This window comes from Macrobrachium nipponense, chromosome 39 (genome assembly GCF_015104395.2).
Source record: "Macrobrachium nipponense isolate FS-2020 chromosome 39, ASM1510439v2, whole genome shotgun sequence".
Lineage (NCBI taxonomy): Eukaryota > Metazoa > Arthropoda > Malacostraca > Decapoda > Palaemonidae > Macrobrachium > Macrobrachium nipponense.
This window is the reverse complement of record NC_061099.1, coordinates 14,119,938-14,144,938: the sequence shown is the minus strand read 5'-3', so window position 1 is coordinate 14,144,938 and position 25,001 is coordinate 14,119,938. Positions and strand designations below refer to the sequence as shown.

Here is a 25,001-nt window from a genome sequence, read left to right as displayed (position 1 = left end):
GAATTCTATGAGATTATGAGCCATGACATCACCTATAGACGAATCTTGACTATGAGAGATGTTCAGAATCATTTCTAGATCATCTATGCTATTCCAGTTTTTCTGCTGGAGAGGTGTGAATTTCAGTCTATTCAGGGAAAACAAACTTCTCCAGCGAGGAAATGGTCCCCTTGCAATTCATTCATTCCCTCACCGAGCATGTTTCCTTCCCTAATAAGGCTGCGTTTCACTTAAACAGGAGTAATCTGAAGACACTGTAGAAGATTGTTAATTTGTTTCTTCCTAAAAGTCTCCTTCCTGAGATCCATTACTATTCTCTGATTCTCGGCGAATGTCTGAAGAAGCATTAAGTTGTGCGTCCAGCCAAGCGCCAGCGAGCATCCTGCCGAGCGTCACGCTCGGCGCTGTCGTATTTGGAGCGGAAGGAGTCCCCCTCATAATCGAGCAAGGGACGTCTCGGCGAGCTAATTGACTGCATCTCTTGCACATCATTCTTGTTTCGAGGGAAATCGTGTGCTATGCCGCTGTAGACTCGGACAGAATTATGTTACCTTGCGGTAAACAGAACCGAAAAAGGTCTAATACATATATATATATATATACAGTGTTCCCCCCGTATTCGCGGGGGATGCGTACCAGACCCCCCCCGTGAATAGTTAGAATCCGCGAATGTTTGGAACCCCTATAAAAGTGCTAAAAACAGCCTATTTCGTTAGTTAAAACTTAAGATAAACCACAAAAAATTTTCATACTTGGTTTTTTTTTTTTTGGTTTTTTTTAATAGTTTTTATCACAAAAAGTGCATTTTATGATGAAATTGATCACAAAAACCAGGAATTTGTGGATATTTCTCATAGAAAAATACTGCGAATGCGCGAATTTTCCGCGAATAATGCAGGGAAACGTTCCCGAGAGAAATCCGCGAATGTGTGAGTCCGCGAATCCGGAGAACGCGAATACAGGGGGTCCACTGTACATACAAACTACATACACATATATATATATATATATATATATATATATATATATATATATATAGTATATATATATATATATATATATATATATATATTTATTTATTTTTTTTTTTATTTTATTTTTTTTTTTTTATGAAAAAATTCTTGCAAAGTGAAGATGTTCAGTCATGTATGCTAGAATTCCCCTCAACCCGAAGGCTAAGGCCGTGATTGTAGGGTAGAAATACTGTTATTCTGTCATCCCGCAGGAGAGAGATGATTGATTGATTGATTGTGTATTATATTCCTGGCGTCACAACATCTGGGTAATTGACACCGAAATAAATTAAATATAAAAAAAAACTCAATTTTTGATAAATTTCATATAAAAATCTATAAATATATTATATAAAAATTTTTGTTCATATATAAAAGTTCTTACATAGACAATTTATGTATAATTTAAAATTTGGTTAAGGAGGCCAGCCTCCCTCTATAAAAATATATAACTTCTCTATATTACAATCCTTTCCAAGAATTGTAGCTAGGATAAAATTACCTACTCTGTCACGACCCCAAGACATGAACTGAAACTATGTCTCAAATTCCCAAGTCTGGGACATTCAAACCAGCAAATGTCTCACAGTCAAGGGCACAGTACAGTTTCTCGCAAAACGGACAAAGGATTTTCACGAGACATCAAGAACCCATGGGTGAGTCTTGTATGTCCAATCCTCAATCTGCACAACATCGTTTTCTTGTCTCCTTGGCATATATGGATAATGACCAAGGAGACACTGAAGACTTGATACTACGCATTTTTGATTGTTTAAAATATCCTCCCACTGGGACTGCCAAACATTTTTTAATTCTCTGACCTACTAGAGGAATACAAATCCCGATATGGTAGTAGGCATCTTGGTGGGTTCTGGGAGCTGACCGCAGACTTTGCAAGTTGGTCAGCTTTCTCATTCCCAGCCACCCCAACATGAGAAGGCACCCAACAGAACTTTATTTCTTTTCCTCTTCTTTTTAGTAAAAGCAGCCATTCCAATATATCTAAAATCAGAGGGTTTAAAGGGTTAAAAGATTCCAGTGACTGAAGAACACTTCTTGAGTCACAATATATAATAAAATTACTTTCATTCCGAATTAAAACTTCCTTTAAAGCCTTTAAAATTCCATATAACTCTGCTGTAAAAATTGATGCAACAGATGATAACCTGCCACTCCTCTCTACATCAGGGAAGACTACACCAAAGCCGACGCCAGCATCTGACTTTGAGCCATCCGTGAAAACTGCAGTGGAGTCGTCATGTTGCAAGGAATGTTCTAAAAATATTGACCGCTCGTGGCCTCACTGGACAATTCTGTTTTGGTAAAATTGAAATATCTGCAGAATTTTACCTCTGGGAAGTTCCAGGGGGACTAACTGAATATTTTGCTGGTAAAATCTCGACCCTTGGCATGTTTAATTCACGAACAATGGTATTGACTCTAAAAGCGAATGGATGAGGTTGCTTGGGGTGATTTTCATAAAACTGCCAATGCCTTTCATTTCTCATACAAATGCAGGAGAGAGAGAGAGACGTAACCTACCGTGCATGGCAGACAATCAGCTGGAACTGAGCACTGGCATTAGTGACAGCAGACTCGGAGAACGTTCGTCGTTCTCGCACTGCTCCGCCTGAGTTGCCACCTACACCATTCTACGAATGAATAGGTGTACTATCATTCTAGAGCAGAAACAAAAAACCATCAAACTGGTATATTTAAGCGAAACTGAATTTGCTAAATATAAAAGGCTAACTTGGTATTGTCATAACAATACCTTAAATGTTTAAAAATAGGGAAACTGGCAACCCCTGAATAGTTGCAGGGAGAACTGATTAAATATAATAAGAATAATCGTACTCTCGGTTGTCCTCCGTAGGAGTAACTATGGTATGAGTATATAACTTGAACCATACAACCGCTTGATAGTAATATGACGTAAGGGCAAAAATAATATTTACTATGATCAACAACGCTTGTTCACCTTTACCCGGCGATATATATATATATATCTGACTGGTAAGTTTTATGAACAAACATAGAGTATTTTAGACACTTGGACAGCTACATTCTGCCTCGCCGAGGTAGGGAGAGCCATCACGCGGTAGTGTTTTGTCAATGAGAAATTATACGCTTATGCGATAGAATGAACACTCATGGCATTATCACTATACTTCACTACACTACTAAAACTTTCCAATGCAAACATGATTCCAGGCTACGCAAAGATTTAAGAATCACAGATAGGGTATTACCCTCCAAAGACACTATTGTAGGGCCCGAAGGCATCACAGGTCTTTGGAGGGATAAATTCTACTGGATGGGTAACTTGTGTTACACGCCTGGAGGAAGACCTCCTTACACTATCACGTTCTAGTTTACGTACCTATGATTCATAAGCCTTCCACGCAGAATCAGACATATTTTCACACACATTGCAGCGGTCATCAAACATACAAACATGTTTCCTACAATTCGCGCACACTGTATGAGGGTCTACCGAAGTTTTCGGTAGCCTAACCTTGCATTCTTCCACACAACATACTCTGGCTTAGTCGAACTAGATCCAGACATCGTAAGTTTAAGGAAAAATCAAGCCAAAATAAAAACAATCCACAATTAGCGTATGCCTAACCACCGATCCAAATCAAATAACCAAAAATCAATTGGGATACTCAAGTGACCAAAAGAGTTCCAAAATCCAATGACGGAGGTGCAGAAAACACTTGTTGTCTGCACCGGCGACAGAAAATATCTGACAGAAGATGGGAATGGTTCCTTACGCCCGCCTCCCAGCGGCGGGAATGGGTACTACCACCTGGCCGACCACTGCGTGTGACGGGAGTTTTGAAATTCTGTCGGACTTCAGAGAATACAGCTATATATATATCTGGCAGGTAAGATTCATGAACAAAACAGATGTTGTGGTCAAAGGTTAGCCTTGAAGAGGAAGAAATCAACCTTTTGTTTTGTGGTTTTAGAAAACCTAGAATGTGTTTGTGAAGGTTAAGCCTGGAAGAGGCAAAGTTAACCTTTTGTGTTATGATTTTTAGAAACTTTGTCAAGGAACACAATGTCCTCTGTGACATAATGGATAGGTTAGTGTATGAGAACTAGCTCCATATCTTCTACCTTATTGAAGTTAGACATTCATAATGTGAGCAGCAGTTGCAACTTCATGTAGTGTTAAGTCAATTTGTCACTCCAGAATAGGATTGATGTGTCACAGTAGAAGTACAATTCAGTTTTTGCCTGATCACTACCTTAAGTATACAGAATTGTGTTTGAAAACAGTAAAGCCCTTAATCCGCTACTAGTAGTGGGTAGTCTTTTCCTGAACCGAAAAAGAGCAATTCTTTAGGCTCTTTTGTTTAAATCCCGGGGTTTTAATATTTTGGGGAGCGCGAAGGTACAAATTTTGTATAGGAGCGTACCTTTATATTGTAAAGGTATTCATTTTAAGTGACTGTCGTTTGATAGGGCTTTTGGACCCAGACACAGGGGTCCCTCATACCGCTTGCGTTTCATGCTGGCTGAATCGAAGCCGTTTTCTCCGCAAGGCTACTCTTTGCTGCAAACATATGAGAGCCTTGCTCCCTGAATGGACTCCAACTTCTGGTGGTAGTAAAATCCACCAAGGATTCCAGATCAGGTGAGAATGTTTTGGGTTTTGTATAAGAAACCTTTAGCTCGAATGGCCGAGCAGAATTTTGTCTAGCTGCACTACCCACCATCCTCTTCTTAATGTGGGAATCAGCTAATTTAACAGTAGGTAAGATTCATCTCAAATAATATAAATTTTCATAATAAAATTTATTATTTGGATACTTACCTACTGTTAAAGTAGACCCACCCAGCCTCCCCACAACTTAGTGGGCTGTCAAGGAGAATTCTGACAAGAGCTAAAACATTTGAAACACACCGGGTGGGAACAGGTAAACTAGACAGTCATCCGGGCAGCTATTAGATTTTTTTTTTTTTTTTGAATGCTGACTCGCCTCATCGGCGGGGAAATATAGCTACTTTAACAGTAGGTAAGTATCCAAATAATAAATTTTATTATGAAAATTTATATTTTTATACTACTATACATATGATGAACACGAGGCTTACATGAGAGAGGGTTTAGTTAAGTAAATCAGGTTTTGTAGCTGGAAATTAAAGCCCTATGAGATTTAATATGTTGCTCTGACCAAAATCTTTCTGTCAAACATGATAGGGATTCAATGATTCAAGAAGGATTTTATGGTATTGAATATTATACTAAAGTTTTAAATTTTGGTAATGACTGTTAACCCTTAAACGCCGAGCCGCTATTTACCAAAGTGTCTGTCGTATGCCGGCGGCATTCGGGAGTTAGCGCTGAAGCGGAAATGTTTTTTTTTTTTTTTCAAAAAATCACAGCACGCTTAATTTTTAAGATTAAGAGTTCATTTTGGGCTCCTTTTTTTTGTCATTGCCTGAAGTTTAGTATGCATCCATCAGAAATGAAAAAAAGTATCATTATCATATATATATATATATATATATATATATATATATATATATATATATATAGAATATAAGACAGTGCAAAAAAAAAATTGATTGGGATTCTATGATTCAACAAGGATTTTATGGTATTGAATACTATATACTAAAGTTTTAAATTTTAGTAATGACTGTTAAGGTTAACTATCTTTAATAATGAACTTTTGATATTAAATACAGTTAACTTTTTTTTTTCTACAGGGATTGGCTATGTCATCACTGGTCAGGGAGAAAGATTTGACTTTGGCTGGTTCCTGACCAATAGTTCACCTTACTTTTGGGCATCAATTGGCATTGGTCTGACGGTGTCCTTGTCTGTTGTTGGTGCTGCCATGTAAGTTCTTTGATGTATTTACCATCCATATACAGGGTTACGATGGGGGTTCCGTTCTTGAGACACGTTGTAAGCTGAAAATCGTCGCAAGCCAGAACATCATCAAAAATCCTAAGAAAACCTCACTTTTAATGCTTTGGGTGCATTGAAAACTATGTAAACTGCATTCTTATTGCATTTTTTCATCTTAAGAACCTTCAAATATTGATTATTTTGCATTTTTTGTGTCATAATTCATCTGCCAGATCAGTGTTGTTGGCGTCATAACCCTGGAACATGCGTCGTAACCTTGGAAATAATTTCTGATGAATATAATTGAAAAGCGCCTTAACCTCGGAACGTCATAAGCCGAACCCGTCATAACCCGGGGACTGCCTTACGTGTATTGGTTTTTCTGCATACATGTAGATTTTCTGCTAAATGTCTTTTTATGTTTTTTGAGGCAAAAGTCAGTACATCTTTAATAATTATTTAAAGAACATCAAGTATTATCAGTAGTTACCCTAAGCATAAATAGAGCTAACTCTTCAAAATGCAAGTTATCCATCTACACTATTTTCTGATTACAGTATTTTTCCCATTCCAGTCTTATTTTAGTTTAGTCTTTAGAATTTTTTTTAATTATCCTGGCTTTGATTATTGTAGGCTTGGCCTCCTGCTTGAGCTGTGATTTTATATCCCTTTTTCTGAAAGTACATGTTTCATTTAGCAGATGAAAATTTAAGGTAGCTATCCATTGTCTTTTCTCAGGAACTCTGGTCTCTGAAGCCATGTTTGAACCCTTTGCATTAGCAGAATTTTACCACTACTGTTCTTTGGTGTCCGTTTGTGATACCATACCCTGCCATCTTATTCTTATACTATCCAACTCTGTTCCAGCATGCTCATTTAAGTTTCATCCTTTGCATACCTACTGGTCATGATTGTGGCACTTGAGTCATGACCTTTCCTATTAATTTTCCACATGGTGTTTCTAAATGCTATGCACTTGAAAATTATTTTTGTTCCTACACTATATACAAACCCTTGGTCCTTTACATTAGGAATTACTTTTAGCGTAGGCTGGAATACAGCCGTTAATTCTTGAACAAGGTCGTTATGCAGTAACTACCGTCTAATAGGCAGGTAGGCCTTTCTGCCCGGATGTAAACGCTCCACTTTGCTTTCGGCTGTCTTCCAATGAAGACATATGTTTGTGAGCTCTTGCTGACTAGCCGTTAATCCTGGTGGGATCTATCATTTATTATTTTGAATTAATATATTTATATTATGTTTGATGTTATTAATTGACTCTAATAATTAATATACAAAACCACTTTTGTATATTAATTATTGTACAAAGGTTTGCTAGCTGCCTTTGTACTTAGTGTTAGGGGTTGGCAGCAAGGGTGTGCCTACAACCTTTTACTTACTTTCGCCCTTTAATATCAGGGCGATACAGTGTATTCATTTAAAATTTATGCTTACGCTTTGGAAATTACCAAGGGTAACTTCAGAGGTTTGTCCTTTGTTTTTCTTCCAGTATTTCATCTTCTGTTTCATCCTTTCCCTATCTTATTGGATGCAGAGAGAGGGGAGAAATGTGGTTTTGGTGTTTGAGGGATCTCCTCTCATTTCGGAGGGTGCTGCCCTTGGATGCGAGAGGGGTATCCTTATTTTTTTTAATCATATTTTCTTTCTTTTACAGGCTAACAGTGGTGTTAGTTGATCACAGCAGTAGATGGTTGGATATCTCTTCATGTTGGCTATCCTAACCTCGGAATTGTACTTGTAACTTGTAGCATGCTGTGATATGGGTCCTCCAGTGTGTGTACTGTTCCCCTACTGAAATTCATATTAATTTGCCGCTGTTATCCTGGAGTTTTGTCACTGGACAACGCCTTTGAGGCTGTCCTGTGATTATTAACTCTACTTCTGCTAGTAAATATGCCTCATCCTGTGGAAGTGGTCTTGCAGAATTTGGAGAAGAAATCGAGGAGGTCATATTATTCTTCAATCTTCTCCCCTTCAACTTCTAAGGCTCCCTGCCAAAGAAGTAGAAGGTAGTCTCTCTCTCTCTCTCTCTCTCTCTCTCTCTCTCTCTCTCTCTCTCTCTCTCTCTCTCTCTCTCTCTCTCTCTCTCTCTCCCCCTGCCCCAAGAAGTCTCTTCACGGGATTTCTAAGGGTCTGCCTCCTCGAACTGAGGAGGCAGTTGGGTCTTCCGTTGGCTCGTCTGTTCCTTCAGGAACAGGATTGTCATGCTGTCCCCATGTTCTAGTGTGTCGGGAGCCATAGAAGCACAAACTTCAGTTTGCACTTCTGCTGCTAGTCCTAGAGGTTCTGCTTCTAAGGCTAGTTCCAGCTTGGGCAGTCGTTCGCTAGATTCCCCAAGTGCATGTAAATTTATGGATTGAGAAAGTAAATCCACAATAGTATGTCTGTTTTTATTTAAAATAAAAAGCAGAAGCTTTCAATGACCTGCACAGTCCTCCTTGTCAATCTGTAATATTAGAAGGTGACTATACAAAAACAGACTTATTTACATTAGGTTGTTTGATGATGGGTAGTTTGCTCTTCACATTATCCTTTCATTCACCGACGACAAACCAGCTAATCACCTAGATCTTCTAAGTGGCAGTTCAGCTCTTGAGTCACTTGGTCTGTTGTCCATAGCAGCTTGGGCGCTGCCAACAAGGGGTACTGGGTGGTGTCCCTGAACGAAAGAAGATGAGGCAGCGGCAGTATCATAGGTGGCTAGATTATTCGTGTTATTATCCAAGCTTCCCTTATAATTTCTTATAAAATGGCAACAAATTATTTCATTAAAAATAAGATCTTCCCTTCGTAAAGGCTTTATTGCCTTCCATGGAGAGACCACTGTTAATAATTGCACTTTCAATCAACTTTCTAATACCTGTATCTTTACAATTGAAAATTACTTTTGACTCCTTCCAATTTATGCGGTGATCGTAATGCTTTGGTTGGAGTTATTATTTTACATGAGACAGCATTTGAGTGTACGTATTCTTATAGTTGAAGACCAGGTTTACTTTTTCTTTGCCTTCTTCATTAACTGTTTTTCTAATATTTTGTAAGTTATGATTAAATGGTAAGGTTAGATCATTTTTTATTCTATTTTTATTGATATTTACTTTTGATGTAGAAAATCCTTTTGGCTTTAGTGAAAGCATTATTTATGAAATTTTCTTGATAGCATAATTTTCAAAAAACTTCTTTTATATGCTCAAATTTGCTCTCAGTATATTCAGGATCACATATTACCATTATATTTTGCTTTACTACATTATTATGAAAAGAATAAAAATGGACATAAGCTTCAGCATTAGTTAATTTTCTGTAAACAGTAAATTTAAAACTAAATGTAATAGGGTCATGGAATACCAAAACATCCAGGAAGGGCAGCTTGTTTTCCACTTCATATTTCACTGTAAATTGAATGGAAGGTAATATACTATTGGCATATTTGAATACCTTGGAAAATTATGGAGACATCATCGACATATCTTACTCAAATAAGTGGTTTTAGATTTAGATCACATATGGAGAGCATTTCAATTTCTATAAATTCCATACACAAATTTGCAAGTAAGGGGGATAAAGGTGAACCCATGGCTACGCCAAATTTTTGTTTATATCCCTCATTGTTGAATGAAAATATTGTGGATGAGACTGACAAATAAAGTCTAAAAACTGTTCTGGATGAAAAGGGAAGTTAACATTTCCAATTTCTGACTGTTCTTTTAATTTTGTAAGGACAAACTCAAGAGGTACATTAGTTAAAAGGGCTGCAACATTTAGGCTAATCATTATTCCTCTTACATTACCCAGTTTCCTAAGCCTGTCTATGAAGTTACATGAATGAAGTAAGTGAGCAATAGAAAAGGTGCCTTATCTAATGCCCACTTCATGATCTCCTGCGCTCCTGTACTTTGGACTTTGGTTGATCCAGGTCATTCATTGCTTTGTCCTATTGATGAGCTGCTGTACCTACGAAGGATTAACACCCTTCATTGGGTATCGACACCTTTATCCACTGCTGACTTCCAATGCAGAAGTGTCTAACGACACGTCTTCCTCCGAGTCCTATGAGATCGTGAGGAACTCCTCTGCAGTTGGATACGTCCCCTGTATGCTCTCTCAGAGAGCAGGCAGTGCCAGTGGCTGGGTGGTACTTTTCATCACTCCGAAGAATATGTTGAATTGAGAGATAGATGTGGTCTCATTACGACCACATTTATATCTTTCTTCCTTTGGGTCTGCCCACAGGTCCTTGGAACCTCTTTTCCTCGGACCGGTGGTGGATGCTCACAGGTTGTGTTTGCTTACGCAGCTCCTTCCAGAGGACAAATTGCATCTCGCCTATGATGTGTGGTTCTAGAGGCAAGAAGGATGCGAGTGACTGGCCTCTCCGCCTTTCCCCCCTCGTCCTTCTACTCCTCTTCCTTCAGGTTTCCCCCCAGATGCTGAAGCCTTGCTGAGGATGGGGGGCTTAGGGTTCAGCAGCTGGGCCCTGATGCCTGGTGGGAGCTGCCTTCTCGCTGGGCCTTGGTGCCCAGCTGTTGATTCAACTAAATTAGTCAGCCCTTTTCCTTCTACTAAAAACATTTCATCTTTCTCCCTTCCTCCCCCAATAAGGTATGGATTCTATGATGATGACTATTTGCTTGGTTTTGGACATGATTTAGTCTAAATCTTGGGATTTGAAGGAGGGTGAGGATGGACGGCGTGTCACCTCACCCGTAAAACTTGAGTATGTGACGTGGTCGAGCTAGGGGAAAGTTTAATGTCAAACCCTATCCTCAGTGCCGGGTCTGATCTCGACGGACATCATGACGCCTTAGCACTGGAGATAGGGTGTACATCCAGTAATTACCCCTAGGACGACCCTAATTAAAGGGACGACCCGTCCTCTAAGTGTGACTCCATGGTGGGTATGGGGAATATCTGGATGAATTAACTTTTTACGTTATATGGCAACCACCCCTATCTCTGCTGATGACCCTATGTTTTTGTCAAAGGACTTGCCCACGGAACCCGAACTTCAGTCAGTCATGGTCGGTCCCCATGATCAATGTAGTACCCCTGGGCCAAATGACAGAGGAACACAGTTGACAACCCAAAGCAATGCGAGAAGATATACGACCAGGAAATCTCAGCAAAAAGCATCTGGCTCCAGTATTGTCACACTGGAACCATTTGCCATGAAGAGAAATAAGAAGTATGAAATAGCTCCTGGGGTCTTTGTACCCAATTCTTTTAATAAATACCTTAATTTAAAGCTTGAAGGTGACAATATAGATATTTTTCAAGTAAACAGAGAAATAGTGAAATGTTGTGGCAGACAACCCAAAATAACACCTCAAAATGGAAATATGCTTCTAGTAGAAAGCATCTCCCCAGAGGAAAGCATTAAGTTGATGGGATTGTTAGACCTTGCGGGAGTTACGGTTGAGTGCACTCCCCACTCCAGCCTGAACTCCAGCAAGGGCTTGATTTATGCCCCTCAGTTGATGGCTTTCTCTGAGGAGAAACTTTTAACAGAATTAAAAGACCAGGGTGCAATAAAGGTGGACAGGATGACGAAGAAGGTTGATAATAGCAGAATACCCCAGCCTACCTTAATGTTAACTTTTAATACTTTGAGACTTCCAGAATATGTGTCTGTAGCCTGGTATAGGTTTAAGATAAAACAGTTCATCCCAAGACCCCGAAGGTGTTTCCATTGCCAGCATTTTGGACACGCCCTACAATTGTGTAGATCCAAATTGCAAGAAAATCCTGCAGTCTGTGTCAACTGTGGAGAAGATGAGCATGGTATGTGCACCAGGGAACCAAAATGTGTTCACTGTGGTGAGGGACATGCATCATCGTCTCAGCAGTGTTGATGTATATTTACTCGAAAAAGAAATCCAAGCAATCCGAGTAATAGAAAGAACAACATTTAAGGAAGCACGAGAGAGAGCCAAGCAAAGACTGTAAGACCTGGTCTAAGTTTTGCTTCTGTAGTAGCAAAACTAAGAAACCAAAAGAAAAGAGCCCACAAATAAAAACAACCAAGTTAAGAGCACAAAAGGAAAATCAAATAAAGAATCATTAAAAAGACAGCTAACTGAATCATCCGAGTCAACTGATGATGAGAATGTAAAGACAAGGTTCACTAGAACCAACAAGAAAGACACAAGTATGGAACTGAATAAAATTGAAGTGTCAGTAGAGACACACCCTCCACCATCTGCCTCATTGGAGGCAAGGCCAGTGGTTGCTGGTCTGGTGCCAGCTTCTGTTGGTGCCAATTCCTCTTTGGAGGACAAACCAGCAGATGCTGGTCCCCCGGTGCCAGTCCTCACTGGTACTTCTGCCTCATTAGAGGCAGAGCTGGCTACTGCCAGCAGTACAAAGACTCTTGAGGTGGTCTCTTTAGAGAACACCTCTGCTCTCTCCATCTCGATAGAAATGGAGAGCAAAGAAACTAAGAAACCCTTCAGTGTCAAAGACATTGAAGGAAAAGATGTTGGCTCTACGAAGGCAATAACTCCTCCCAAGAAGCCAACAAAACTTTCCATTAAAATGCCTCCTCCTAGTAGAAAAAAGAAATCTCCCAGTCTTGTAAAAAGGAACCACAATGTTGGTCCTAAACATGAATAAATTCACTTCCATTATTCAGTGGAACTGTCAGGGACTGCGAGCGAAGTATGAGGAAGTGAAGCTTTTGATCTGTGAGCACTCTCCTGTAGGGGTATGTTTGCAGGAGACTATGCTAAGTGAATATACCCCTTGTCCTAGGGAATATGTTCACTATAGAACTAAATTTGATCTAGAAGTGGGAAATCATGGTGGATCCCTCATCTACATCCGTCGAGACACTCCACACTACGAAGTGAAACTAAATACTCCACTTCAAGCTGTGGTTGTAAGAATTAATTTAAGAAGGAAATACACTTCATGTTCCCTTTACATTCCACCCAATAGCCATGTGTCCCAAGAGAACTTAATATACTTAATGCAGCAACTACCAGAGCCATTTCTTCTACTTGGTGACTTCAATAATAGACATCCATTGTGGGGAGATGTAACATCAAATCAAAAAGGGAATATGATGGCATCTATAATAGAAAATGAAGATATAGGTCTTCTTAATACTGGAGAACCTACCCATTACCACATTCAGACAGGCACTGTCTCCTGCATCGACCTCTCAATATGTAGCTCCAACTGCAGTGTTGACTTTAGTTGGAGAACAAGTGATGACTGGCATACCAGTGACCATTCTCCAATTGTGATCGACACCAATGATGGTCCACCTATCCCGAGATCGCCACGATGGTGCTTAGAGAAAGCAAATTGGAGAAAATTCAAAGACCTGAGTGAGTTGGAGGGGGATGCAAAAGATCTCCCAAGTGTAGATGATGCCATTGATCTACTCAATGGAACATTGCATACTGCAGGTCTACACTCAATTCCTCGAACTAAGGGACTATTCAGGAGACGGCCAGTACCGTGGTGGTCAGAAGACCTAAGGCTGTTACACCGAGCTACAAAGGTCATCATTGACCAGGTGCCGTAGACATCGCACCTTGGACAATGTCATAATTTACAAACAGTGTAGGGCACGATTTCGAAAAGCTATGAAAGCTGCCAGAAGAGAAGCATGGGCCGAATATGTATCCTTTATTAACAGCAGAACACCAGTCTGTAGCATTTGGAAGAAAATAAGAAAAATTCAGGGTAAATTTACACCCAATCCTCCTCCAGTACTTAAAGTGAATAATACTCATGTCACTGATGCCACAGAAGTTAGTAATACATTTTACAGAACACTTCGCTCGAGTCTCTGAGAAATCAGATAGTTCCCCAGGACATAATTTCAGAATGATGGAAGAACAACAGGTACTTGACTTTTCAGCAAAGAAAGCTGAATCATATATGCCTTTTTCTGAAAGGGAGTTTGACTCTGCTTTATCTAGGAGCAAGAACACTGCCCCTGGTCCAGATGAGATTCCTTATGAAATGTTTTAAACACATTTCGAAGAACACAAAACTTTTTATAATAAGTATTATCAATAGAATATGGGATGAAAGCAGCTACCCTACCATATGGGAATTAGCTACCATGTTACCGTTCCTTAAGGCCTAAAAGGAAAAGATCCTGTGTGGCAGCAAGTTACCGCCCCATTGCTTTAACTTGCTGTTTGTGTAAATTGATGGAAAAATGGTAAATGTAAGACTGATGTGGTATCTAGAGCACAACAATATTCTAACACCTTCTCAGTGTGGTTTTCGAAAAATGCACTCTACCCTGGACATCTTACTGCAACTTGAAACCTCTGTCTGTGAAGCCTTTGCCTCCAAACAACATCATGTGACAGTGTTTTTTGATATAGAAAAGGCATATGACACTGCTTGGAGACATGGGATTCTGAAGACTATGCATAATAGTGGTCTACGAGGTAAATTACCTTTATTTGTGAAATCCTTTTTACATCGTAGGTATTTTAAAGTTAAAGTTGGCAGTACTTTATCAGAGAAAGGTGCCAAGAAGAAGGTGTTCCCCAGGGCAGTGTTCTCAGTGTAACACTTTTTGCTCTAGCCATAAACAGTGTTGCAGCTGTCATTCCAAGAGAGTTTTTAAAGACACTGTTTGTGGATGATTTGTCAATATCCTTTGCTGCCACCCGGATGACTGTAGCAGAAAGAAAGCTACAATTAACAATAAATAAAATAGTAAGTTGGGCTGAGAAACTGGGTTTTAAAATCTCTGTAAGCAAGACTACTGCTGTCCACTTCTGTCGGATCAGGGGAGTGCATCCTGATCCAGACCTCTATTTGTATGGCCGTAGAATCCCATGTGTAGAACAAGCACACTTCTTAGGCCTAGTTTTTGACAGTAGATTGACTTGGGTCCCCCATATCAAACATATAAAAGCAAAGAGCCTAGAAGCTCACACATCTTGAAGGTGCTTTCTCACACCAGTTGGGAGCTGATAGAAATCTTTTACTAAGGCTTCATAAATCTTTAATCTTGTCAAAGCTGTCATACGGTTGTGAAATATATTCTTCAGCTTCCTCAACTAACTTAAAACTTTTAGATTCAGTACATCATTCAGCTATTCGTATAGCCACAGGAGCTTTCCGTTCGTCACCAATATCTAGTTTGCTAGTTGATGCAGGAGAGATGCCTCTTGAACTCTATCGCCAGTCATCATTACTTCGGTACTGGTTAAGAGCGCAAAGACTCCCCAAATCTCAGGCATTTGCTGTGGCAAATAGAAATATTTTTAATGGTTTTTATGAAAGTCATCCAAGGTATCCCATTCCTTTTAGCTATAGAATAAAAAAATTTTAGAGGATACAAATATTAAAAAATATCCCATTATTCCCTTTGTGTATCCCAGTACTCCTGTCTGGAGGTTACCGGATGTGAAATTCTGCAGGTACTTCAATGGAGCAAAGAGGAATAAATCTGATGAGGAAATAAGGGCAATATTTTTAGCGCATGTATCAGAGCATATAGATACATGTTTTATATTTACTGATGGCTCCAAGTCCAATGCCGGCGTTGGATATGGAGTTTTGTTCATGAAACTTACCTGACAGATATATATATAGCTGTATTCTCCGAAGTCCGACAGAATTTCAAAATTCGCGGCACACGCAGTGGGCGGCCAGGTGGTAGTACCCATTCCCGCCGCTGGGAGGCGGATATCAGGAACTATTCCCATTTTCTATTCATATTTTTTCTGTCGCCGGTCGGTAAACAACTGTTTACAGACCTCCGCCTAGGATTTTGAAACTTCATTAGCCGCTTAAGTATCCTAATTATTCTTTCGATTATTGACTTGGATTTGTGGCTAGGCATACGCTATCGTAAATTTTTTCATTGCATTTGATGTCTGAAGCTAGTTAGCCTAGTTTCAGACTTTGTTGTCTGCATGGGGTAAGGTGAGGCTACCGGAACTTTCGGTAGACACTCGCTTAGTATATATGACGTTTACATGTTTTCTTTGCATAAGTTCAATGTAATTAGTGTAATGTGTGACTGATTACGGAAGAAGTAGGATTCATGTACTCATTTTAGAGCGTGTTAGAATCAGGAGTTTTCCTCCACAGTAAACAGAAGTTAGAAATAATGAACCTTCTAACCTCCTGTAGATTTTATTTTGCCTAACCCTGTGGTATGGCTTACGGGCCTAGAAGAAGTGTCTGCTAGAGGATTACATCAAGTAATCTTAGACTAAAGTGCTCGCTCTCCAATCAGTGTTGTGAAGTGTAGTGCCCCTTATGTTGTGGAGGGGGCGTCAGATCGGCCCCATAATGCCTCTAGGCCTGGACCTCTGTCGGACTCCCAGGACTCAGGGAGAGGGCATGTCGAAAGCCGCAAGAGGGTTACGGGGGCTCCCCACCGATCTGGCGTCCCTTCGGCAGGACCTGTTGACGCTTCCCAGGCTGCTAAAGATCGTGCACGTGCACGAATCTTGAAGGATTGCTTCTCGTCCTCCGAGGCGTCCTCCCGCGCAAGGGTTGGGAGCTCTCGAAGGACTCGCGCCCTCCTAAGAAGCTTTAGAGAAAAGGACGCTTCACGTCCTCTCTCTTGTCAGGAGGGAACGTCAGATCGGCCCCATAACGCCTCTAGGCCTAGACCTCTGTCGGACTCCCAGGAAACCAGGGAGAGGGCATGTCAAAAGCCGAAGGAGGGTTACGGGTTTTTCATGCTGATCTGGCTTCCTTTCGGCAGGTCCTGTTGTCGCTTCCCAGGCTGCCGAAGATCGAGCACGTGCACGAATCTTGAAGGATTGTTTCTCGTCCTCCGAGGCGTCCTCCCCACACAGGGGTTGGAGCTCTCGGAAGGACTCGCGCCCCCTAAAGAAGCGCTTTAGAGAAGAGGACGCTTCACGTCCTCTCTCTCGTCACGAGAGGATGAAAGAGTCCTGTGCCCTGTCAGGGCTCTCGAATTTTATTTACATAAACGAAGGAAGTAAACTGGCTCTTTTCCTAAGGGACATATTAAGGAGGCGCATTCATCTTGCCAGAAGAGTGATTTGAGCCTCCTGCGAGTGAACGCTCATGAAGTTAGAGCTGTTTCAACCTCGCTAGCATTCCAAAAGAATTTGGTAATCAAGGACATTCTAGATTCCACCTTTTGGAGGAGCAACTCAGTATTCGTCTCCTCTCCTCATGGCGCTCCGTATACGTTATGTAACGTTCGCTTTACTTCGAAAAAGCAAGCTGATAAGTTTGACGTCCGGCAAGCTGCTTTGCACAGTCAAACAACTTATGTCTCTGGTTCGGCATAAGAAGGGCAATTTAGACGTGAGGAAGCTTTTGGAGGTGCTCGACGTCCTATAAGTAGAGACATTCTCCAGGACGCTCGGCAAGCACCTTGCGAGGGCGTCTTTTTCGGACGCTCCGGCGTTTCCTTTGCTGAGTGCGTTTCTGGAGATGTTCTTTTGCATTACTAAGACGCAAGTTGTCGCACAGGCGGCCACTGTCTTTGTAAGAAGGTATGAAGGTCTTTAAGGCCCGTCTTGAAGACGAAAGCCATACGTCTTCCTTTAGTGTTCACACACTTCAGGAGCAGCGTGCGGCTCTCCATGGAGACTCGCATGAGGACGTCCCTTGAAAATATTCAACGTCATACGCAAAACGCGGTTCGTCATAACATTGAGATGTTGGCAAGGTCGCTCGCCAGGACGCCTCTTGGCGGGCCTTGCATGCATCAGGGCGCTCAACGAGTTCCTCTCTGAAACGTCGTTCAGAAGACTTGGTGTTCTCTGCTCAGACACGCTCGTAGCTACGCAGGACGTTTTTTGAGGACGCTCAGCAGGACGCTTTCCAGGACGCTAAGCAGGACGCTTTTGAGGACGCTCGGCAGGACGCTTATGAGGACGCTTTTGTGGACATTCGCCAGGACGCTTCGGTGGAAGCTCGGCAGGACGCTTTGCGAGAGAAAAGACTTGTAGAAGGCGTCTTATTTGCTGTTCAGGACGTTTCTTAGGACGCTTGACGCTTTATAAACGCTCGTCAAGAGGAGGTTTTTTCAGGACTCTCCACAGGACATTCCTTTACAGAAATTTTTAAAAAAGGATTCGGAGTTAGCGGAGAGACATACCCGAATTTTTTCTTCGATCCCTCTTTCCTCTTCATCGATTTCTCTGAGAATCGGGAAGATTATATACTCGGATTCCTGGGTGACTTTCGGTCATGTTAAAGGGTTTTCCCCTATTAGCAAAGTGCTAATAGTTTTGTCAAGTAAGGACGTTTTCCCCATTGTCAAGATACTAAACGTTTTGTCATTTAAGTGGGGGACCCCTCATAAATGGGGTAGTTCTCATTGACATAGATTTTAACGTTTTTATCGTTTAAGCGGATAAACTCATTAACAAATTTCGGAAGAGCTCTCATTCATTTTCAGAGGCTCATCCGGGGAGTAAGAAAAAGACTTGTAGACTAGATCCAGGAAGTCTTATGTCCAATATCATAAGAACATTGAACGGTCCTTTTCGATCCTCGGTTCTCTCTTGATGATCTCTATTCGAATATTACTCCCTTTTTCTTGGCAAAGAGTCTTGGCAAAGAGTCAAGGAGTTCTTTTAAAAAGTCTCATTCATTAGAACGTGGACAGTCGTTTTCCTTTCTTTCTCTCTTCCTCGTCGAGGAAAGATGTAGTAGAGAATTCGATGTTCAAATTACTACAATACTTACGTAGTTTATCTTTGCGTCATTTTGCTAACGCATGGGTCAAGTCATATACGCATATCGTATTTACCTCTGCGGATAGAAGCCGAAAGAACTGTTGTTCTAATGTATTTAATTGACACTCCCTTCAACCTTCCAAGAGTTTTCGGAGTAAGAACAACTCTTCAGGTATTGTTACGACAACACCAACTCAGCTTCTGTATTTAGCGAATTTTGTTTCGTTTAAATATGCCTGCTTGAGAGTTTCCTTTTGCTCGATAATTTCATACCTATCCCTTCGTAAAACAAAAGGAGTAGCTGGCAACTCAGGCAGATAGTGCGAGACGATGAACAAGGCTGCTGTTACTGTGATCTACGCAGTACCGGCTAGCTCGGTGACATGCGCGGTTGGTTACGTCTCTCTCCCTTGCGGGAATGGCTGAATAAACCGTCTCTCTGCCCTACAATCATGGATTTTAGCCTCGGGTTGAGGAAATTTCTAGTAATCATGAATGAACATGCCTTCTGTTTACTTAGAAAATTTCAACAAGATATCTCTTATACTTGTTCGGTGCGGGTTTACCGCACGGTAACAGAATTCTGTACGAAATCTACCGCGGCATAGCACTATAATAATGCTCTCTGCTTATGCAAAGCACAGCCTTATTTAGGGAAGAAGCAGGCTGAGTGAGGGAATGGATGAGTTTGCTGGGGACCATTTCCTCGCTGGAGAAGCTTGTTTTTCCCTGAATAAACAGCAATTCAGACCTCTACAATTTTTCCTCACGAAGAAATTGGAATAACATCAAAGATCTAGTAATAATTCTAATTTTCTCTCAACGGCTTGAGGATCACCTCGGGTGATAGCGAGAGGGTGCCAGACATCCGAACAGAGGAACAGATGTTCTGGCACATTGTCTGAAAGAATTGGAAGCTAAATTGGTCGGCTCTCCAGTTCCTTGAAGGGTGAGTTTGGATCGAGTGGCCCAAATCATCTCGGATAATTTCTCAGCTCTCTCATAGCTCAAGAAGAGAGAATTGGTTATGGGCTTGGGCACGGAACGTAACGATCCTCAAGAGGTTCGTTAAACTAGTGCACGTCCGTGCGGGTCTTCTCGATCGAAGGCAACAACTACTGACGTCTGAGTAATCCTCACTTAGAAGTATGTCGAAAGTGAGGAGAGACTGAGGGCGTCCTTTCGTTAAGTTTTTCGTAATATTGAAGACGAAGGAGCTTCCTCTTAAGTTGTTCCCTTATTCATGATCCTACAGGATTAGCTTTAGTCGCCACATGTTGGCCTCTAAGAGGTTGGATTCACAGAGGTCAGGTAAATTCAGAGAATTGTCCAAAGACCCTTCCGAGAGAATCGGTGTAATCTAACATCGTCACTTAGTGAAGTATCTAATATCTCTCCTCTCTGAGTCTGAAGGCGTTCAGACTATCGAGAAGCGATAAGATCTTCAAGATTAATGGCAGTCTCTTGGCCAAGGCAAAGCAGTGCTGCCTATTTTCAGTGTTCAATCGGAGGGGGCCGTTTCTGGAGATAGTGAAGGGAAATGACTGTTCCTCCACCTCGACCTCTGTGAATTTCTTTATGGTTCTATCTTTCCGTATGAAGTATGAGATAAGCTAGAAGTCCTAACTATTGTAGAATATGCAAATATGTTGTTGACGGCCTCTAGGCTCAGAGATTCGGTTCTGTCAAACAACAAAGCTTCACGACGATCTTTGAGGTCTGGGGAGATCTTGAAATTCTCTGGATCGCAGGTTCCGGCATGGAACTTAGACGTAGGTCTGAGTTTTTGATGCCAAAAGCATTTCGAACCTATCCTTTCTGCGAACTTAATACACGTGACCAGAAAGGCTAACATTCTAACCGCTCTAGCCACGGCAAAGAGGGTTAGTGAGGTTTTAGCCATCATCAGAGGTTTTAGCTTTGGAAAGGACATAATGCGGTCTGTCCTCTAAGCCTTCCGTTCTTGATAAGAACGAAAACCTGTCTAACCCTTGACCTGAAGGCTTGGAGACCAAGGGTATGGCACAAATTATTGGGCAAGGGCATTAGAGAGTCCTGTGCCCTGTCGGGTCTCTCAAGTTTTATCTTGATAAAACTATAGAAAGTCGAGGTCAACGGACAAATCTGCGGTGTTCCGTAAAAGACCAGACTGGTTCATGTCCAAGAACACCCTGGCATTATAGCCAAGGAGTTCTTTTAAGAAGTCTCATTCATTATGTTTGCATAAAGATTTGAGATTTTTTCTTAATATGAATGCTCAAGAGGTGAGGGCGCGGCCTCGGAAGCATTTCAACAGAGCATGACACTCAGTAACATCCTGAGTGCCACGCTTTAGCGAAGCAACTCTGTGTTCGCTTCACACTCCCGACGGGATGTGAAGACGACATTTGAGATCTGTAAGTCGCTAGGACCATACATATCCATAGATATATTATTGGGGGCAGCAAGCAACACGAATCCTATCCTATAGAAAAGGGATAGGTGTGCTTTTAACTTTGAAGGGTTGGTCGCTTGAGGCGCGTTCCTTTTCTTTAGCCTAGAAGTTATGGAACTAACTTTGATAGGTTAGGTCAGGTGGTGGTTTTAGCTTTGTTGCCCTCAGAAGTATGGTCATATGGTCTAGTCACATTGTGGTCACGCCCCCGTTGACAGATCATCTAGAGCGCACCAGCATTACAGGTCTCTACCTCGCTGGCAACTCTAGTAACGCAGAAGCAGACTTTGGTGACAGTAATCACGAAGTCGGCTATGCTAACAGGTGAGGAACCAAGATGTATATCATCTACTTAATTTAGTTTCCCAAAAATCCTATTCTGTCTCTTCCCACCATCCGAAGGTGGGATTCAGCTATATATATATCTGTCAGGTAAGTTTCATGAACAAAATGTTATTGTTATAACACAATTAAGTTTGTTCATACTTACCTGGCAGATATATATAATTAAAGTGCCCACCCACCTCCCCTCAGGAGACAGTGGCACTGATAAAATATGAATAGAAAATGGGAATAGTTCCTGATATCCGCCTCCCAGCGGCGGGAATGGGTACTACCACCTGGCCGCCCACTGCGTGTGCCGCGAATTTTGAAATTCTGTCGGACTTCGGAGAATACAGCTATATATATATCTGCCAGGTAAGTATGAACAAACTTAATTGTATTATAACAATAACATTTTTAGCCAATCTTTTAACCGAAGAGGTGCACTTCCTTCTATTGCCTCAAACTTTACAGCTGAATTGTATGGCATCCTAGTAGCACTGGAACATATTGTAACACTCAGTGTGTAGCTACACAATATTTTGTGACTCCAAAAGTGCCTTACAGTCCCTGGAAGTCTTTAATACTGATCATCCCTTGGTGTTGAAGATCTTGCAGTGGATCTTCTTGCACCAAAATAGAGGCAGCATTGTTTCATTTTGTTGGGTTCCTGCCCATGTGAACGTATCGGGAAACGAAGAGGCAGACAAGCTAGCCAAATCAGCAGCGCAAACTTTAGTACTGAGAAAATGCCCTGTTCCATATCGTGATACATTCTTTGATATATGGAAATCTGTCCAGTATTTATGGGCACTTCAGTGGGACAGAGTAGGCCCCAACAAAATGAAAGAAATTACTAGACAGACACACCCTTGGAAATATGACCTAATACCAAGGAAGTGGGAGGTTGTATTGTGTAGATTACGTATTGGCCATACGCGTTTAACTCACGGCTATCTGATGGATGGGGAGAATGAGCCCTTCTGTGATGATTGCTTAGTTCCACTGACTGTTAGGCATTTGCTGGTTGAGTGTCCCAGTCTAGTGGAACTTAGGAATCGTTTTTTAGCTTATAGTAGTGAAGCAGGTGGTAATTATAGCATGCCAAAACTGTTGGGAGAAAGCATGTGTGTTAATAACGTTATCTCTTTTATCAAAGAAGCTGGTCTTCTCAAATATATCTGACAGCTGTGCTGTCTTAGTATATACTTTTTTCCCTTTTGGTTTTGTTTTATATTTTATTCAGATTAATTAAATATTCTTTTTATTAGAATTTTATTTGATCAGAATTTTATTCTTATTTTTATCAGAATTTTTTTTAAAATCAAATTTATATGTATCTCTTTTAAAATAAAATTTATAATATATTAAACAAGATTTTAAATAACGTTAAAAGATCACACTTAGCATTCGGCGTCGGTGACCCTGGTAGTTGTGACGCCAGAAAACCTACAATCAATCAATCAATCAATCCTTCAGGTTGAAGATAGGAATCGAACTTACACTTGTTGGTCGGGCGTTTGATGCAGTAAGCTTGCACATCGTGTTTCTTTTCTATTTTTTCTTATCAATCATAGAAGCAAACCTGCTCCTTCCTCTAACAAGGGGAGGAAGGAGACCGGCAGTAATGCAAATCCTTCCCAGAACTTTGTATTAATGCCTCCGACTTTAAATATTCTTCCAAGACCTTTTTTGAAATGGATTTGCCACTCATTTCGAAAAGGCCAAGAAGTCTGAGTCATGATCATGCAGATCCTATGCTTCGATCAAGTTGTCTGGGGCAGGGCACTCCTCCTCGCTCTTACAACCAGGAGGAATAGCCCAGGTGTGCTGAACTCCAGTCAGTTCTAGAAGCTGTCACATTCCTCCCACCTATCAGTAAGTCTTCCTAATATAAAGGACCAAGGGTTTGTATATCATGTAGGAACAAATCACAATATTTTCAAGTAAATTTTATTTTTCCTAACTATGTATACAAACTTGAGGTCCTTTACGTTAATGCCCATGTCATGCCACCCCTCAATCTGAAACTTGGGTTGAAAGGCGGTGTAGTGGTTACATCCAGGCAGGAAGGCCTACCCACTTACCAGACGGTAGTTGCTGCCTAACCACCTTGTTCACGAATTTAACGGCCGTATTCCAGCCTATGTTGAAGGTAATTCCTAATGTAAAGGTCCTCTGGTTTGTATAGTTAGGAAAAATACAATTTACTTTAAAAAATTGTGGTGTTTTCTTTTTATTGATTTTTTCCAACATATTTCATCAACCATTTCATTTTGAACCAGTCAAACCTTCACTCTTTATTTATACCAGATAGTATCACTGTTGTTCATTGCCATTCTTTGCACAATAAAGCACTTCTCCTTTTCTAGTCAGCATCTTTACCACCAATTTATGTGTGTCTGTGAAGCTAGGAATAGATTGTTATTGCTAGTTTCTGAATGAGTTGTATAAAATTGAAAGCTTTTTATTATTAGCATGTGCAACTAGCCAAGGTTTTGTTTTCTGAAGAGTACCTCCTTTTGAAGAATGACCCTGTACAGTTAGGAAACTTCATACATCCAAATATTGAAGTTAGCTCACCTCTATGCAGAAACTACTGCTGATACCTATTCCCTGTAGTTCTGTTATTTTTGAATGGGTGTATGTACTTCCTCCATTATGTATAAAAATCAAGTATATCTAGTTTTTATGGCTAAAGAAAGTTATTTTGAAAGATTTCACTGAAATTTATTCAAAATTTGCATTTGAATTTGATATGAATAATGATAATTTGATAAAGCATGGAAAAGTGCTGATTTATGGTTTCAAAAAATAGTAAACAATATCCTTTTTTTTTTTAGGGGTATCCATACAACAGGTGTGAGCATTATTGGTGGTGGTGTCCGAGCTCCTAGGATCAAAACCAAGAATCTTATCTCGGTTATTTTTTGTGAGGCTGTGGCTATTTATGGTCTTATCATTGCCATTATTCTTGCTGGTATTTTGGAGGTAAGTTTTTATCAATTTGTTTCAGATTTTTTTTATTGCAGATATCATAGTGAAATACTAAATGTTCTTATTTTACTTAGTCCAGCAGGTGTTTCAAGAAGGAAAATGAATTATCATTCTGAGGAGGAATCATCAGGTTATTCTTGTTAGAATGTTGTCAGAATACTAAGAGATATTTGTGGACTTTAATTTAGTTAGGCAGGACAAGAAGAAGAGAGAAAATAATTGTACACAATTGTCAAAAATGTTAAGACAGCCTAAGTGAAAAGGTCCCTGTAGATAATCATCTGCCAGTCTTGCTACTAGCCAGAACTACTGTTTTAATTATGCAGTTTACCCAGTAATTACATAGTTATAGTTTCTGTATTCGCAGCAGTATAGATTCAAATTTCGCGGTAGTGACACTGATAAGTGTGTAGGAACGACACAGCCCATTAGCTCATTCCGTTTCTGCGACACCTGATGTAAACATCTGGTGTCGGCAGCAGTTATTAATTTTTCGCTGGTTATTTACCGGATTTCCATATTCAAACCGAGATTGGAATAGCTTCAGCCAAAAGCTTCAGGATGAGATTTTTCCTTGTTTTGTTGGTTTTTTACTGAAGTAGTACATCATTAGTTCGCATTTACAGCGAAATTGCAGTTAATTGGTCAACTACTCTTTGACGAGAGTCTGACTATAATATGTA

The 25,001-nt window shown here is 40.6% G+C and overlaps 1 protein-coding gene across 1 annotated transcript in view; it reads left to right on the top strand.

Annotated features, from left to right (window-relative positions):
* The window catches only part of LOC135210144 (V-type proton ATPase 21 kDa proteolipid subunit c''-like), a 95,889-nt gene that overhangs the window by 21,978 nt on the left and 48,910 nt on the right, over window positions 1–25,001 (top strand). Inside the window, exons 3-4 of the mRNA XM_064242963.1 lie at window positions 5,742–5,874; window positions 24,165–24,312. Coding sequence (XP_064099033.1) covers window positions 5,742–5,874; window positions 24,165–24,312 — 281 coding nt within the window. The remainder of the gene's footprint in view (window positions 1–5,741; window positions 5,875–24,164; window positions 24,313–25,001) is intronic.